The 18868-nt window shown below is 38.2% G+C and overlaps 1 protein-coding gene across 1 annotated transcript in view; it reads left to right on the top strand.

The window, feature by feature from the left end:
• Positions 1-18868, top strand: part of LOC110212554 (meprin A subunit beta) — a 45933-nt gene that overhangs the window by 1017 nt on the left and 26048 nt on the right. Inside the window, exons 2-7 of the mRNA XM_078151785.1 lie at positions 3188-3206; positions 5240-5290; positions 10878-10995; positions 12765-12943; positions 15714-15932; positions 17225-17377. Coding sequence (XP_078007911.1) covers positions 3188-3206; positions 5240-5290; positions 10878-10995; positions 12765-12943; positions 15714-15932; positions 17225-17377 — 739 coding nt within the window. The remainder of the gene's footprint in view (positions 1-3187; positions 3207-5239; positions 5291-10877; positions 10996-12764; positions 12944-15713; positions 15933-17224; positions 17378-18868) is intronic.

The following is an 18868-nucleotide window of genomic DNA, read 5'->3' as shown; positions in this document are numbered from 1 at the left end:
CATTAACTGAAACTGCCAACTCTTTTCTTTTGCTTAAAAAATCCACAGATTGACTATGATTCTGTATTTCATATTGTGGTCATATGAACCAAAGAAATGGACTGAGGCATAAGCAATTTGCTGTTTTGGAACATCTGAACAACTGACTTGGATTGATACATGGTCAAGCTAATTGTGACACAGTACTCTAAAAATATTCAAACACAATAGGACCTGATGGATTTGGTTTTGATTTGTAGCTATTGTCATGGTCAGGCTAATTAAAATTTCTGGGTAGGTATCTGGGTGATATATCCTTCTTGACAACTGAAATCAAATGGGAGATATCAACAGCAGTCACCCTTGGTTCCACTCAGATCTTCATTGTGTTCCTACCCCTTGTTTCTCTCTCATGAATGGATTCAGACTACTTTCATCACTAACCTTTAAGGTGGCAGTGATTTTGTCTTCCCTCAAGGCTAATCCAACTGCTGCCACTTCCACTAATTCAAGGATTGTTTCCCTTTTACACACCACAGCAATCAGTTGAAGTTACCGCCCTTTCTGCTGTTTTGGACCACCTGGAGAGTGAGCCATAAGGCACTAGCAAGAAAATTTCCTTTGAATGATGCTAGGCTCAGGGAAAGGAGAGGGAGGAAATTTGAAGCTGAAAGAAAGTGGAAGAGGAAAAGTGGAGTGTGAGGAAAGAATGCAGTGTGAAGGAGTGAAAAGTAGATGGACAAGTAGGATAGACTAGGTGGGGATAAAAGAGCTATCATTACTGTCCCACCCTTGAAAAACTCTACGCCTATAAAATCAATACAATTCACCAAATGCTTATTAAACTTCTACTATGTATAATACACTGCATTAGCCATTGGAGGCACAAAGACAAAAGCCAAACAGTTCCTTCTCTCAGGGAATTTATGTTCTATTGGGAGGATGTAGGAAAATGGAAAATTTATACAAGGTATTATTAAAGCAAGTCCTACTCCTTCCCTCCTGTATTCCTCTGTCCCATAATCTGGCATCATGGACGTTTGTCTGCTCTACTCTAGGAAGGTAGTCCAATCCCCAACATAGCTCTTGTCTTTAAAAACTTGATTGATGGGTGAAATAATGCTCAAAACATCTTCCCTGTTCATGTGATTTTTGTCTGTTTTGAAATGAGTCTGTTCTTCACTTGACATTTTTTTAAGGCAATTAGGGTTAAATGACTTGCCCAGGGTCACACAGCTAGTAAGTGTCTGAGGCCAGATTTGAACTCAGGTGTTCCTCACTCCAGGGCTGGTGTTCTATCCACTGCGGCATCTAGCTGGCATTTTGAGCCTGTTTTCAGAAATTTCATTTTGTTCTGATGCATACTAATTGATTAAAAAAATTGGGTTGTTTGTCTAAAGAAACAAAAGAACTGAGGAAAACATGACTACACAGTATGTTGAGTTTTGAGGCATTCATTACTTTTACGCATAGCGTATTTTAAAAAAATAATTAATTTCTTTCTTTGTTATATGCATATAGTACTTTGCTGATTACAAAAGTCTTTCACATATCTTATTTCATTTGAGCTCTGTAAAAATATTGTGGCAATAGGTAGATCTAGTATTCTTATTCCAGTTTCACAGATCAGGAAACTGAACTTCAGAGAAGGTAAGTTTCTTATCTCCAAAGTTTCACAGGTAGTAAGTAGCAGAGTACCAAGTCTGCTGACTTCACAATTAGTGTTCTTTCACTACTATATTTCTGTTTGGGGAATGAACCTGCTGGATTGTTTAACTTTACATGAACCTATTAAAAAGACCTCTCAGTATGAATTTACCACTTCTTCAAGTATTTTATCTTGCTTTTGGACAGCTCTGATTTTTGGAAGTCTGTCCTTATATTGAACTGAAAAATGCCTCTTTGCAGTTTCCCCCTAATGCTCATATTTCTGCTTCTAGGGCCAAGCATTTGGATTCAATACTGTAACCCTTCAAATCCTTTAGGGCAAGCTTTCTTTCATGTTCCCTCAAATATCCCTCAAAATAATTATTTCCATTTCTTTCAATCAATCCTTGAATAAAATCATCTCCAGGCCTTTCATCTCCAGGCCTTTCACTATTCTGGTCACTATTCTCTAGAATCTCTCTACGCTGTTAGTGTTCTTCCTAAAATGTGTGCCTCAAACTGAACTTCAAATGGTGTCCAAGAGCAGATGAAAATGGAGCCATCACCTCTTTGTTCATTCATTCTTACCTAATGGGATTCTTTTTAATTTACAAAGTCAATCTTGATTTCTTTACCTCCCCAGCAAAACATTTTATTGCTATATCTTCTTATATATCTTGAATTTCTCAGTGTATCCTCCCCTGCACAAGAAACATCACTTGTAACGGAGAATAAAGATGAGAAAAGAAAAAGGAAAAATTTAGCAATACCAAACAACACATCAACAAATTGTGTGATATGAAGTTTTCTACACCCATAGTCCCCCATCTCTGCAAAGAAAGATGGGCAGTATGTTCTTACATCACTTCTTGGAGGGCAAGGTTGATCATTACAATTTCATAGCACTCAGCTTCAAATACTTTTGCTCTTATGGTTTTATGTGGACATTATTACAATCATTATGAATATTGTTTTCCTGGTTCTGCTTATCTTAATTTGTCTCAGTTTATAGAAATTTTCCTATATATCTCTGTAGTCAACATATTAAAAATTTTTTAGAGCATAGTAATAATATTCCATTATATTCTTATACTACGACTTGGTTAACCATTTGCCAACATGTGGTTATTGATGTTGTTCTTTGGCATTAAAAAAAGCGTTGCTATGAATATTTTGATGTCTATATGAGAGGAGGCGCTTCCTTTTTTCATTCATCTCCTTGGGTTGTATTCCTAGCAGTGATATTCCTAGCAGCAAAGTGTATGGACATTTTCATGACTTTCTTCACATTATTCCAAATTACTTTTCTGAATGGCTGGATCAAGTGATTGTTCCACAATGGTACATTAGGGTGCCTCATGGTTTAAGAAAAGTTTTTAAAAGACAAATAATCATTCAAGGAAAACCTCAGTGTAGATTCTCAAATTTCATGAAGATTAGTTATCAAAGAGCAAACAGTGCTAGTGAGGTAACAAATAAATGCTGACAGTAAGACCAAGAAAAGCACTGATAAATCTTGCGTGTCATGATAATATGTTCTCTTCTCTTTTTTGTTCCTCAGCCAACCTCAGAAAACTTTGGTGAGTCATCTGTTGACTTCTCGTCTTCTTTAGCACTTTCAGTGACACATGATTTCATGTATGGGTATGGCTATTAGATGGTACAATTGGTGAAGTACTGGATTTTGAGTCAGGAAGGCTTGAGTTCAAATTCTGTATCAGATACTTCCTACTACCTTTTTTGGCCTCAATTTCTTCATCTGTAAAATGGGCATATTTGCACCTACCTCCCAGAGTTTCAGTGAGGCTCAAGTGAGATAAAACTATGTAAAGCACTTTGTAATACTTAATGTGCTACATAAACACTAGCAATTATTATTATTTTTCCTCCACTGGTACATATTAAAACTCCTCTACATCTTAGTGGATGGCTTTTGTGTCACCTATGGCCCCCATAATTCATCACCTGATGGACAACCCTCTGTTGAGAAGCCCCTCCAAACTGAGCTAGCCTACCGACTGCTGGGCCCATAACAAAGAAACATTGAAAACCCAGGGTCACATCTAGAGTATGAGTTGAGTTGAGGGAGTTCTAGTCTTATTTATGTTAGATGAAAAAGAAAATAATCCCTACATGATAACCATCACTATCCCTCTTGAATATTTAAGTATTGTACCCAAAGCTGAATGACCCCATTTTATGTACCAGGACTTCAGCAGTAAGTAATAATAAATTGGGAACACATTACTGTGGTTGGATGGTGCTTGGATGAAAACACTGAGCTGTAGCAATAACAAAATAATAATAATAATAATAATAATAATAATAATAACAAATTGTACTATTATGGCATTTTAAGATTTGTGAAGCACTTCATATATGTTATCTCACCCGTTACAATCTTGTTGTAAGGTATGGGGAAGGGGGAGATCGATTAAACATTTATATAGTGTCTACTATGTGCTAGGTAGTGTGTTAAACCCTTTATAAATATTACCTAATTTAATAATAATCACATCTACCCAATAGCTACCTATAAATCAGATGCTATTATTAAATCTTACTTGTTTTGTTTTTGTTCAGTTGTTTCAGTCTGATTTTTTATAACCCTATTAGGGGTTTTCTTGGCAAAGATACTGGAGTGGTTTGCCATTTCCTTCTCTAGCTCATTTAACAAATGAGGAACAGAGGCAAACAGGGTTAAGTGACTTGCCCAGGATCACACCTAGTAAGTTTCTGAGGTCAGATTTGAACTCAGGAAAATGAGTCTTCCTGGTTCTACGCCCAGCACTACGCTACATAGCTGCCCTGATTGTTAGGTAAATGCTATTATTATCCCTATTTTACAGATGAGGAAACTGAGGCTTAGGTTAAAGAACCTGTCTAGGGTCACACAGCTCATCTCTGAGGTTAGATTTAAATACAGGACTGTCTGGTTCCAAGCCCAGTGCTCCATCTACTATACCATGCTGTTCCCTTGAAATTATTGGCAAGTCTTGTATATCATGATAGTACCTTTTCTTATATCTTCTAAATAGTATGTGAGTTTGATGGGCTGTTATATCACTCAAGCCTTACACCCCCTTCCCCCGACAGAGCTGGAAAGATGGGCTCTGTCAGATAAGATGGATCTAATATTACATTCCACTCCTATTCAGCTGTACTCATATAGAGTCATCAGAAAAATTGTGCTTTTTCCCCTCTAGGAATTTAGAAGGCAATTCAGGCTTATCCTGGAAGCTTTCGTCTGTACCATTTACTAAAAGCTCCAGTCTGTATTGAAGTGTTCACATATGGACAAGTCAAGGCTGACTGCATCAGCCTGCAGCACTTGGTTCCAACTTGGTTCCAATTCAATGCAGACTGTCTGTGTCAATGGAATCTCTTCCAAATCTGGCTTCCATCTTGCCCAGAGGGATCCATTTGCTTTATCAGCTGCATTGATTTATTCCTAAAGGCAGTCAATGCTCAAGGGAAACAGGAAAACAGAGTACATGATGTGACCCAGTAGGATGAGCTGCAGTTTTATGGTGAGGTGACCTAAAGATTTTCTCTCCTCCTAAACATATAAGCCAAGGTTAACCTTTGCTCTTCTGATTTTTGGTCTTTTTAGTAATAGATGTAGATGGCGGCAAGGACGAGGACATATTTGACATCAATGAAGGTTTGTGGATTTCTTTCCTTTGAAAATCCCACATGCTTGTATAGGGTTCTGCCCATTTGCTAATATCGGGTCTTCTCTTGCTTACTCAGCTTTGGGACTGAACCTTTTTGAGGGAGACATCAATCTTGAGGGGGTGAGTTGGCGCGATACAGTTCTATCAATGATTCTATTCGCCAATGATTCTGAAGCTAATCTACCAGCTCGAGGGTATGTTAACCCTAATTTGGAGGTGGCACAGAATCAAAGGAAATCATTTAGTAGTACATTTGCACAAGACTTCATACACAAATTGTTCTGGGAAAGATGACTGGATTCATGTTCTTTGGGTTTTTTTGTTTTGTTTTTGTGAATTCATGTTAATGCCATTATCTTTCCCTTACTGTGATTTGCTATAAATTATTTCCAAGACCATGATCATTAGCCATATGTAGTTGGACTGCATTGATCTAGACTTCGACAGGCTTAAATTTTTTTTTGATAACTTGTATTTTTACATTGCTTTCGTTTCCAAATATACGCCTTTCTTCCTTCCCTGACCATTGAGCCATCTCTTGTAGGAAAAAATAAAAAAGAGGGAGGAAAAAGCAATTCAGCAAAACTGATCGACATCAGTTGAGTTTGATAGTGTACAGATAATGCCCTATCTGTGCAAGAAAAGGAGAGAGGTACATTTTCTCAACTCTTTTCCACAACAAGCTTCTTGGTCATTATAATTATACATAGGCTTGATATGCTTATATCAGATTGTCAGCGTGGAAGGTTTTAATCATACAATAAAACCTTACTAATTCAGATGAATTAAAGGAAGGTCAGTTCAAATTAGTTTTTTTAAGAAGTCTAAACATGAAAATACTTTGAAAGGGCATAGTTTATTAATTTTAATAATGTCTGTCAATCAATGATCATTTAGTAAGTATCTGTATATGTGACTCATTGTGCTAGGAAAAGATACAAAAACAAAAATGGAAATGTCTCTATCACCAAGGATTTTGTGTTCTACAATAACAAAAACTAAGCTAATAAAATGTTGCTTCATAAAGATCCTACCAGATCTATATAATGAAGAGTCATGAATAATGATATGATAGTCAGCCAATCAGTAATTGGCACATTGTTTAATGAAAACAGGAACAGTCATAGCAGGGTTTTAAGAGTGCTTGAAAACACTTTATTTACTTAACCACTGTAAACACCTAGCGCTCTTTCTCTCTTAAATATTTATTTACTTAGCACACTTCATTTTCATGTCTGAAGTATCATGAAGTCTGAAATAGGGTAACTTGAATGTGCTTTCGCTATTTGAATATAATTATTTAGCTATATTGGGGCAAGAAACTTCATTACAGCTTTTCTGCCAATGGTGATTGGATTTCTCCTATAATCAGTGCTAGACAAGCTTTGCATCACTCTTTTCTAAATTGTCTTACCTAAAATCAGTGCTACCAATGCATTTTTCTCCTCCTGACTGACCTCTTAATCAATTGCTGGAAAACAACATTCATACAAGCAGAGATGATTTGTTTCTTTTGGTGTTTGGGAGATTCCTAAACTGCCTTTTTTTCCTGGAACAAACTCCTATCCTTCCCCAAGTTGCTGCCTAATCTCAGGATAAACAAATTCTGCGTTTATTTTACTTTTCAGAGAGAAAGAAATTCCATTGTTGGTGATCAATATAGATGGCCTCACATCATTCCTTATGTTCTTGAAGACAGTCTGGGTAGGTCTTGTCCTTTTCACCCTCTATTCCAGACTCTGGCCTCGTTTGAGCTCCAGGCTATAAGTGACAGGAGCTGTTGAGTTCAGACCCCTGTTAGTTGAAGACAGAAATACTTTTATTTTTTCCACCCCAGAATGGAGGTGGGCTGGGGAGACAAATGGAGACAGGCACAGAAAACGTAGCTCTGTCTCTATCATTCAATTTCATAAAAGTAAGCTATGATTGCCAAAGTCCCTTCTAGTCCTAAGATCTCTAAATCCTATGACCTGCAGGTACATGGCCCCTCTCCAGAGTCAGTTAAGTGAAAGACTGATATGACTGGTTAGGTGTATTAGATAAATAACCAGAAGCACAGCTAATATATTTCTATTTAAAATTAACAAAACATTTTCTTTTATTACTGTTTCAAAACAATTACCAGAAGAGCCTATTGGAACTCTACCTGTTATTATTATTGATGGAACTTTCTAAAATTGGAAGAAAGAAATGCATTTTATCACCTATTCTCTATATAGAATAGAATAGAGATAATGAATAGAAGAGCTGTTATGGGTCTATAAAGTTATATAGAATAGAGTAGCTATATATACATATAGCTATATATGTATAGGTATACATATAAAATATATACCTATAATAACGAAATAATCACTCAAAATTCAGGACTGTTTAGGTGTTTTTAATTGAGAAAAAATATTTATGCAGCACCTATTTTGTTCAATGAGGCAATGGGGAAGAAGAATTTAATAAAAGTCAATAAGTATTTATTAAGCACTAAGCATGTGCCAGGAAGTTGATAAAAATTTATTAAGCCCTTACTTTACACAAGGCATTGTTTCAAACTCTGGGTATGCAAAGAAAGGTAAGTGGCCATACTTTTTCTCAGGGAACTTAAAGCAGAATGGGGGAGAATTGAACTATGTACAATCAAGCTCTACTTAGGACAAATTTGAAATGATCAGGAGAGGTAGGTCACTAGAATTAAAGAGACAGGTACAGTGTTATGCTCTGAGGATACAAAGAAGGAGCTCACATTTTAATGGCAGGGGGCACAATATCCAAAATAAATCTACATACAAGATATTTTTAGTATAAGTGGAAACCAATCTCAGAGGGAAGGCACTAGTCCTGGATGGGTTGGGGGTGGGGGAAAGGACTCTTACAGGTGTTGGATTTGACAACTGAGTCTTTAATGAAGCCAGGGTAGCCAGGAAATGGAAATGAATGAGGAGGGCAATCTATGCTCAGTTTGGGGAGTGGGGCAGGTGTGGGAAAGACAGAGAAAAGGAGATGAGTGTCTGAGGAATAGCAAGGAGGCCAGTGTGGCTGGATCTTAGAGAATGTAGATAGGAGTAAAGTATAAGAAGACTGGCCAGGTTGTGAAGGATGCCACTGAGTTTATCAAATAGGGAGATGACCTGGTCAGATCTGGGCTGTAGGAAACTCACCTGGGCAGCTATATGGATGATAGAATGGAATAGGGGGTGACTGAGGCAGGTAGACCAACCAGCAGGCTATTGATAATAACTCACATTTATGTTGTTATTTATAGTTTACAAGCCATTTATATGACTATTTCATTTGATCCTCACAACAACAGTTTAAGTAGTGGGAATGTTATTATTTCCATTTTGTAGATGAGGAAACTTATTCTCTGAAAAGTTAAGTGCCACACAGCTGGATCCAATCTGAGTTTGCTTCTGCTACACCATTGTCTAAATGTACTGGGTCTCAATGGGTTTATGATATACTTGAAGAGCTCCTAATCTATTGGCCTAAAGTAGGAAAATGACAGCAAAGGAGTGACACAACAGTGCTTATAAGTAAACTGAGAAGAAATATTGATCTGAAGGAAGGATGGAGTGGAAAGAGCAGAGAGTAGAGAGTGTAAGAACTGTTAGAAGTCTATTGTCATAGCATATTGACCAAAATTTTTACAGGGTAACTCCATCTGGTAGATAGAGTGCTGGGCCTAGAGTCAGGAACACCTCAGTTCAAATTTGACTTCAGACATATACTAGCTTTGTGACCCGGGGCAAAGCACTTAGCCACTGCCTGTCTCAGTTTCCTTAATTGTAAAATGGAAATAATAATAATGCCTACCTCCCAGGGTTGTTGTGAGGATCAAATGAGATATTTGTAAAGCGCTTAGCCTAGTGTCTGACACATATGAGTCACATAATAAATACTTCTTTAATAAGGTAATGGTGGCAAGAGAGAAGAGGAAACAGGTTTGAGATATGTTTCAGGGGTGAGATTCCCATCATAAGGATAGGGATATGGACTGGATCTGTGATTTCATTAGTGCAGAGAACTTCCAAATTATGAAGCTCCTTCCTCTATCAATGCAAGCTGGCAGATTCTTTGCAACTTGTAGTCTTATTTATTTATTTTTTTTGGTGAGGCAATTGGGGTTAAGTGACTTGCCCAGGGTCACACAGCTAGTAAGTGTCAAGTGTCTGAGGTCAGATATGAGCTCGAGTCCTCCTGACTCCAAGGCCAGACCTCTATCCACTGCACCACCTAGTGCCCCCACAATTTGTAGTCTCAGAGAGTTGATTAGATCACTGAGAGGCTAGGTAACTTGCTCAGGGGCCCCCAACTAGGACATGTCTGAGGTGGGACTTGAACCCAGCTGTTTCTGACTCTGAGGCCAGCTCTTTAGCCATTGTCTTTCAAAGTGATTAGAGTTGAGAGCAGGGCAGCTAGGTGGCACAATGGATAGAGTGCTGGGCGTGGAGTCAGGAAGACTCATCTTCTTGAGTTCAAACCTGGCTTCAGACATTTGCTAGCTGTGTGACTCTGGACAAGTCACTTAACCCTATTTACCTCACTTTCCTCATCTGTAAAATGAGCTGGAGAAGGAAATGGAAAACCTCTCCAGAATTTTTACCAAGAAAACCCAAAATTGGGTCACAAAGAGTCAGAAATGACCAAAAGAAATTACAGATAGAGTTGAGAGATGAAGGAGCAGAAAGAGTTGAGGATAACCTCGAGGTTATAAAATGGAGTGGATGATGGTACTGCTGACCTATATAATGATGTAAAAAGGAGGAACAGGTTTATAGGGAAGATGACAAGCTCATTTTTGGACAAGTTGAGTCTGAGGTACAGGTGAAACATCCAAGTAGAGAGGTCTTGTAGACAGAGATATGAGTCTTTAGCTAAGAAGAAGCGTTTAGAACAAGTTCTGGCTCAGTGGATAGAGCAGTGGGCCTCAGGTCTTGAATTCAAATCTGACCCCAGAAGCTACCTATGTGATCTTGGGCAAGTCACTTAACCTGTTTGCCTCAGTTTCCTTAATTGTAAAATTAAGACCAGAATAGCACCTACCTCGATGTTATGAGGATCAAATGAGATAATTGTGAAAATGCTGAGCACAGTGCTTGGTATGTAGGAAGCACAATATAAATGCTAGTTCTCATGATGATGATGATGATGATGATGATGATGTTTAGGACTCATCTGCACAGAGGCAGAAGTTGAAGCTAAGGAACTGAAAGAATCTGCCAAAAGAAAGAAAGAGAAGAGTCCCGAGGACAGACCATTGAGGTATACCCATGTTAAAGGATTAGGATAAGGATAGGTAACAAGTGAAGAAGACAGAGAAGGAAAGGTTAGAGGCAGGAGGAGGACTAGGAGGATGTGGTATCTCTGAAGCCAAGGAAGAGAAAGTGTAAAGAAAGAGGGAGCCATTTATAGTGTCAAAAGCTGCAGAGTCCAAAGATGAGACCTGACAAAAGACCTTTGGCTTTGATTATTGTTGGCCTTTGAGAGACAGGTTTTAGCTCAGGGGGAAAAGGCCAGCTCTAAAGCCAGGATCCTGTTGGTGATTAACAGGCACTGTTTTTATCTCCTCTTTTTCTTCAGAAATAAATGCTAAAGGAGTTATCCTGAATGCATTTGAACGGTACCGTTTAAAAACCTGCATTGACTTTAAGCCATGGGAAGGTGAAGCCAACTATATTTCAGTGTTCAAAGGAAGTGGGTAAGAGAGAGATCTGACATTTTAAGAACTTCCTGAAAACTGAGGGTCTTTAGCATGCTCTAAATCAGAGTAATTACCTCCAGGACCTTATCTTTATGTATTGCCTATGTTTGACTTGGGCAACTAGGCAGTGCAGTGGATAGAGTGCCGGGCCTGGAATCAGGAAGATGAGTTCAAATCTGGCCTCAGACACTTCCTAGCTGTGTGACTCTGGGCAAGTCACTTAATCCTGTTTGCCTTAGTTTCTCATCTGTAAAATGAGCTGGAGAAGGAAATGGCAAACACTCCAGTATCTTTGTTAAGAAATAACCAAATGGGGTCAAGAAGGAAAGGTACAACTGAAAACAAGTGAAATTCAGAAAAATGTTTGGCTTGTACCTGAAAAGTGGCTCAGGGAGACAGGGAAGGAGGAGGTGGTACCGATCTTGTTAAAACAAATAACAACAAGCCAAAATAAACAAACAAAATCCTGAGATGTATTATGTACTTATCTCCAATACCTACAGCCCCAAACACCCAAACTGTCAACATGGAAATTAAGAGGGGGATTTTCCCTCCTCTCTCTCTCTCATACACACACACACACACACACACACACACACACATCAGCCCAAATTTGTCAATTAAATTCAATAATTGTTTGTTGAATGGAATCTTTCCATATTTTGTCCACAAGAGTCAGTGTGATATGATGGCTATAGAACTGATTTTGAGGCCAAGGGGACCTAGGTTCAAGTTTTGTGTATGGTTATGAGACCATGGGCAAGTCAATTAACTTCTGAATGCTCTAGCCCAGAGTTTTCAATCACCATGTATCTCAATCACCCTCAGTGCAGCCTGAACCAGTTTAAAACATAATGGGGTAATATATAACAAAATAAATCAAAATGCGATAAAACATAGATAATATTGATATGGGTTTTATAAGTCAGTTTGTGCTCAAGAATACTTACGTATGGTTTAGTGGCCTCTGTTTCCACCTGTATTAGTGGAGAGTTTCCTCCCTTGGGAAGGAATCCCTAGATAAACAAGTCCAGTCCCTATCCCTATCCCACAAGCATACTTTGAGAGACTTTGTCAAATGACTTACTAAGTCGATTTTATTTTCCTGAGCTACCAGTCAATAAACATTTCATTCAATAAACATTTATTAAACAATTACTATGTACCAGGCACTGTACTAAATTCTGGGGATACAAATAAGAAAAAAAAAGAGATAGTACTTGCCTTCAAGGAACTTATAATCTAATGGGAGAAGGCAACACTCAAAAGGAAACTGGAAAAGGGTGAGAAGTCGCATCACCAGGGGGTATCCTGCACAGGGGCATAATGCTGCCTTATTTAAACAATCAGAGCTGCAGATGGAAAATAGAGAGTAGTCTGGTCAAAAAGGAAATGAAGTTATTCTTGCATTTCTTGTTTGTAATAAGCCAATGTTGGCTCATATTCATCGTTTTCCCAAGTTCTCTCAGCCCATATATTGAAAAATTCATTCTAGAACTGCATCCATTGTTGATCTTAATGTTCAGCTCGTTAGTCTATAGTTTTAACCATCTGTTCTCTATCCCTTTGATAGAGAATTTTACAGGCTATAATTATCTCTGGCTTGTCTTTGGTCATATTGCTAATCCATCTTTGAACTCTATTTGAGGGCTAATTGTCAGTGCTTAACCATGCCAAATAATCATGACTTTTACCATTTTCTCCAGCTGATATGTAACTTTTGCATTTAATGTCAGTTATCTTACCACTTTGTACCTTGTTTTTAGATGCTATTCTTCAGTAGGAAATATACGTGTTGGCAAACAGATAATTTCCATAGGAAACAACTGTGACAGAATAGCAACAGTTCAACATGAGTTCCTCCATGCCCTGGGATTCTGGCATGAGCAGTCCCGTTCAGATCGAGATGATTATGTCATGATAATGGAAGACCAAATTCTGTCAGGTATGGTTTCCTTGCTTGCTTTTGTTTCAGGGAATTTAAGACTAGACTCAAGTGGTTGTACCCCCTTCCAGTCATTAGTAGATCAACAAGCTTTTAATAAGCACTTATTATGTGCCAAACATTATGCAAAACACTGGCAATCCAAAGGAGGACAAAAAGGTAGCCCCTGCCCTGGAGCAGCTCAAATTCTAATGGGGGAGACAACATGCAAACAACTATTTGCATTCAAGGTATATATAATGTAAATGGGAGGCACTCTCCTAGAGAAGGTACTAGCAATGAGAGGAAAGGCCAGTCCTAAAATGTATGATTTGAACTGAGTCTTGAAGGCAACCGGGAAGCCAGGAGGCTGAGATAAGGAGGATGAGCATTCCAGGTATAGGGGATAGCCAGTAAAAAGGCATGGAGTCAGGAGATGGAGAGTTACATTCAAGAAATAGCAAGAAGACCATTGATGCAGAATCACTGAGTATATACAGAGGAATAAAGAATAAGAAGATTGTAAGAGTAGGGAAAGGTCAGACTATGAAGAGCTTTAAAAGCCAAACAAAGGATTTTATATTTGATCCATTGGTAATAAGGAGCTGAGTAAATAGATATGGGAATCATCTGCTTAGTGAATTATTTGTGATTATGGAATCCTTATGAGCTGATGAGATCACCAAGCAAGTTAGTACAGGCCAATGTGACGATCAGTGTTGGTGGTCATTATTTGGAAGATAGTACAGCAAAGGAGACTAAGAAGGAGGAGTCAGATCAGCCCCAGGAGAATCAAGAGAGAGGAATGTCATGAAATCCCAGAGAGGAGAGAGTGTAAAGGGGAAGAAGATAATCAACAGTGTCAAACAGAAGTCAAAAAGGAAGAAAATTGAGAAAAAAACCACTAGATTTGGAAATTAAAAGATCACTGATAACTTTGGAGAGAGTAGTTTCATTTGAATGATGAGATCAGGATCCAGATAGCAGAGAATTAATAAGAGAGTGAGAGGAGAGAAAGCACAGAAAGAGCTTATAAGACATTTAACAACAAAAGGAAGGAATGATACAGTTGAACTAGATGGTCACTGAGGTCCCTTCCAACCCTCCAATTCTGTGATCTCTGGCAGTCATTTAACTTCATTGAACTTTAGTTTCCTGATCCACAAAATGGGAATATGTATTGTACTGTGTATGCTACTGGGCCATTGAGGACCAAATGAGATAATGTATTGAAAGTCCTCTATAATTGTAAAGCACAATATAAATGTCAGTTATTTAGTCTCAGAATGTATCCATATCACACACTTTATTTCTATTTTAAAAATAGATTTTTTATTATAAACTTAGTCATCAAGAAACATGAACATTTTTATATGCAAAGAACATAAAGAGGATTGCACATAAAACCATAAATCTACTATATTCAGGAAATTAAATTGTTTTATATTATTTAATAATTGATTCTATTCTGTAACTGACCCTATTCTATATTACTGTCTCATTTTGTATAATTGCTCAGTCCACATTTTTCTACCTCTGAATCAGTTTTTCCTCTGAGCTAGTTACAAGTTAACTTGTTATCATCCCCAGAGGGTATATTGTCCATCTTTGCAACATTCTTATCTCCCCCACAAATTCTTCCAGGTGCCAGGGAGTCTGCTACCTCAGGTCAGTTAACAGTGTCCTACAAGATGCTCCCTGGTCCCATAAAACAATTAACATTCCTTAATTGTCTGAGAGGGGTGGTTGCTAGCACCTCATGTGTTAGCCACTTTCCTTGAAATAACCAATCACGTTGTTCTCACCTCCATGATGCTATTTACCTTGTAACTAACCATATCCTTTTCCACCTACCCAACTCTGTACTTCCCAAAATTATATTAATGCTGGTGAGTCTTACCTTGCAGTGTTTGGTCATTGAGAGAGTCCATTGACCCAATTTATTGGTTACTGATAGCCTAACAAATTAGGTGTTCATGATCACATCATTGTCTCTCATTTTATCTTAATTTTCAAATGTAAAAATGTAAAACTTACTTTTTTTAAAGTATACATTCTATTTATCATAACAACTCGCCCTTTTCGATTATATCCCTTTCTGAATTTCCTCCTGCCCTCTTTGGCATATTTTAAAAAAGTATTTGATTGATTTTCTTTTCTTTCTTTTTTTTGTGTCATTATCATTGCCCTCTTACAGCTTTTACTATTTCCACAACACTTCAGTCAGTCCATAAACATATATTGATCATCTATTATGTGCCAAGCACTGTGGAAACAAAGAATGGAAAAAGATAGTTTCTGTCCTTGAGGAGATCCAATAAAAACCTTACCTTGGTAACAAATAGGTACAGTAAAAAAACACATTTGTGTTGTATTGCATATGAAGTATGTGTGCATACCATACACTTTGAAATATTGTGCCATATAGTACCACACAACTCAGGATAGTGGGTAGAGTGGGAGTCAGGAAGACCTAAATTCAAGAACAGTCTAAGACACATACTAGCTCTATGATCAAGGACAAAGTCATTGAGCCTCTCAGCGCTCCCAAGTAATTCTCTGAGGCTGCAAATTAGACTTAGGCTGCTGATCTGCACTGGTGGGAGGAGTTTTCTTACTGGGAGCATCTCACACTTATGAAATGAGGGACATGTATCAAATAGAACTATGTAAGAGAATATTATTCACAGCTGCCTTGCATTTGCTATAGGATAACTTAAGGTTCATAAATTCCAAACTTAAAAAATTTCATAAAATTTGCGTTTTATTATTTATGTTGTTTTTATTTTAGGCAGAGAAAACAATTTCAATACTTACGATGATAAGGAATCAGACTCTCTGAATGTTCCGTATGACTACACATCTGTGATGCACTACAGCAAAAATGCCTTCCAAAATGGAACAGAACCAACAATTGTGACTAGGATCCCTGAGTTTTTGGATGTGATTGGACAACGAATGGATTTCAGCGATTATGACCTTGAAAAATTGAGAAAACTGTACAACTGCTGTAAGTATCCTGGCCTCTGGGGAACCAGGGCTGTTTCTCCCAGCTGAGTTTGGAAAAGTTTCAGCCTGCTTGGTTCTTGCAATTAGAAAAAGCTTAGTCATAATGAAAAGTGGGGAAAGAATAATTAGAATTAAATCTATGCTATAGCTACATAGTGTTTTAGGTAGGCAGTTTGGGGCAGTGGGCTTGAAGTCAGGAAGCCAAGAACCAAGTTGTGGCTCTGCCACTTCTTAAATATGTCATTTTAGGAAGTCACTTACCTCAGTTTTTGCCCCTACAAAATAGAAATAATATTTGTACCAGAACCTCACAGGTTTGTTGTGAGAAAGGCTGTATAAATCATAAGTCACCACATAACTGTGAGCCATTATTGGACCATTTTATGGGAATGAGATTTCATTGGCAGAGGGAACTTCCTCCTAATGAGAAAACTCTACCAGTATAGTTTGATGTCTATTCTATTATTTTAGAGTGCTACCTTGGGGTACTGAGAGGCTAAATGATTTGCCCAGTAACTCCCATTAGCCTTGAGATCAGAGAATGTTTGGGGTTTTTTGCTTTTCATTATGTTCAGGTGCTTAGAACAGTGCCTGGCACATAGAAGGTGCTTAATAGCAAGCGATGCTAATTGATGACTGACTAACACAAGTCTTATATGTCAAAAGCAGGACTTGACTATAGATACTCCTGATTTCAAAACTGGCCCTCTAGCCACTACTTCAGTGACTCCCTTAAATACAATGTAGTTACAAAGAAGACTCAAAGATTTTCTTCTCAATAGATCTTTCTGATCTGAAAACACATCTTGTGCTTTGTGGAATGTATGAATTTATATTTTTTAAATGTAAATTTGGCATCAGGATCTATCAGACAGGTTTCTGAAGGATTGCTCCTGGACCAGAAATAGGTATATTTGACATATTGAAAGCTGTTTTCCAACAGTACCTGGATGACAACGAAATGTATAAATTCCTGAGGAGGAGTAATGAAAGAAGCTGGATTATGGCTCAGCCAGCTCAGCAATTTGAGAAGGACTGAAGGAAGTATGCCTTGATTCAACACATCCCTTAATGAACAGCTCCGAGTTAGGGCAGCTCTACCTAGCTATGGGATGCCTCCCTATTTTGACTATGTGGGCTGGAATTCATCAAGCTCCTCAGGGAACTACTCACGACTGCCTTCCTTCCTCAATTCAGTTATGCAATGAACTAAAAATAGTTTTAGTTATTCTAAAAACAGAATAAAAATTCTCTCTGACTAGAGAGTCATTCAATGATTTTTGTCTTCTCTAGCTTCTTCCTTAACCTTTCTGGACTCATGTGATTTTGAACTGGAAAATATCTGTGGCATGATTCAAAATTCAGAAGATAACGGTGACTGGCAGAGGGTTTCTCAGGTGACTGGTGGCCCAGACACAGATCAATCAAACCTGGGCAAGTGCAAAGGTAACTACCATGGGTGGGACCCAATGGCTCTTGCCTTGCTTTCTTTGGTAGCCCTCTCAGCCTGTGCTTTTATCAGCATAGTCATGACATCATATCTGTGATATGATCATAAAGTTAGAGCTGCAAGTGACCTCAGGGGACATCTCCTTCAACCTCCTCATTTTACAGATGAGAGAACGGGTCAGGTCACATAAATACCAAGTGCCTGAAGCATGATGGGAACTTGGGTCTTCCTGATTCCCAGTCCAGGAAGTTTATCTCTTAAAGGAAGAGGCTGAATATTGCCTAAAGGAAGAATGGGGTCTTATTCCAAAGTTCTGTAAGTGTTATTAGACTTATTGTCTATTTTAAAATTCACACTAAGAGCAGTTTGGGAATGTGACTTGTTACTTTAGTAAATTAAGATGATTAAGGTCTTCTTCCTTAACCTCCTGTATATGTAACATCTCATTGAGTTTGGACTATGGTTAGGTCAAAAGAACAGTGGCTCTAGCTTTAGAAGGTCCTAGGTTCCAATCCTCCAGTGATTTCACTATCTATAAGTCACTTAAACCCCTTGCCTCTCAGTTTCTTTATTGGTAAAATTAGGGAGTTGGACTTGATGCCCTCAGAGGTCTAGATTTTTGATCTGTAGATCTCAGGCTTCCAGCCTGAGGAGAGATGGCTTCAGCAGTGTGTGTGTGTGTGTGTGTGTGTGTGTGTGTGTGTGTGTGTGTGTGTGTGAGAGAGAGAGAGAAGAGAGAGAGAGAGAGAGAGAGAGAGAGAGAGAGAGAGATTAAAATGTATATTTTTTTGTCCTTGAAAAATCTGACCTCAGATGATCAAAGCAAGTGAAAAACCTTGGTAGAAGACACCTCATTTATTTATTTCATGTTTCCCTTTGCATTTTTGTTGGGCTAAAGTGGTCTTTAAATAGTTGCTAGTCCCAAACTTGATGTCTCTGTTATTGGTAACAAACATGTAATATCAGGTGCTAAAACTTAAGGCTGTTATACTAGTTCAAATGATTAGGTCAGGACACTAAGAGAGACAGAATCCTAGACCTAGAGGTTCAGAACTAGGAGGGGTCTCAGAGGCCATCTTGTTTACCCACTTCAATTTATAGTTGAGTAAACTTTTGTCCAGGAGAGGTAACTGATTTGCTCAAGGTCATAGAGACAGTGTCTTACGTGGGATTTGAATCGGTTGTACTTTGGCTCTTGACACAGTGTTCTTTCCACTGTGAAGTCATAAGTACTTATTACTTTATAAACTGTAAGCTAACCAAGGAGAGTGACTTGGGAACTCCTATTCTTAACCTTCTCAGGGAATGATCTTGGATAATTAGGGGAGAATATGACAAGTGAAAAGGCAAATTGCTCTTGTGTGGAGGGAGTGGAGAAACAGGAAGTTTACAGAAGGGGGAGCAAGCTGAAGCAAACATCTGAACTCAGGTTTTTTTTTCTTTTGCTTGAGAATTGTTATCTCTTGCGATCAGAAATACTTTGATAA

The sequence above is a fragment of the Phascolarctos cinereus genome, unplaced genomic scaffold (genome assembly GCF_003287225.1).
Source record: "Phascolarctos cinereus isolate Bilbo 61053 unplaced genomic scaffold, phaCin_HiC Scaffold_4;HRSCAF=312, whole genome shotgun sequence".
NCBI lineage: Eukaryota > Metazoa > Chordata > Mammalia > Diprotodontia > Phascolarctidae > Phascolarctos > Phascolarctos cinereus.
Note: the sequence above shows the minus strand (reverse complement) of the source record. Positions and strands in the feature narration are given on the sequence as shown.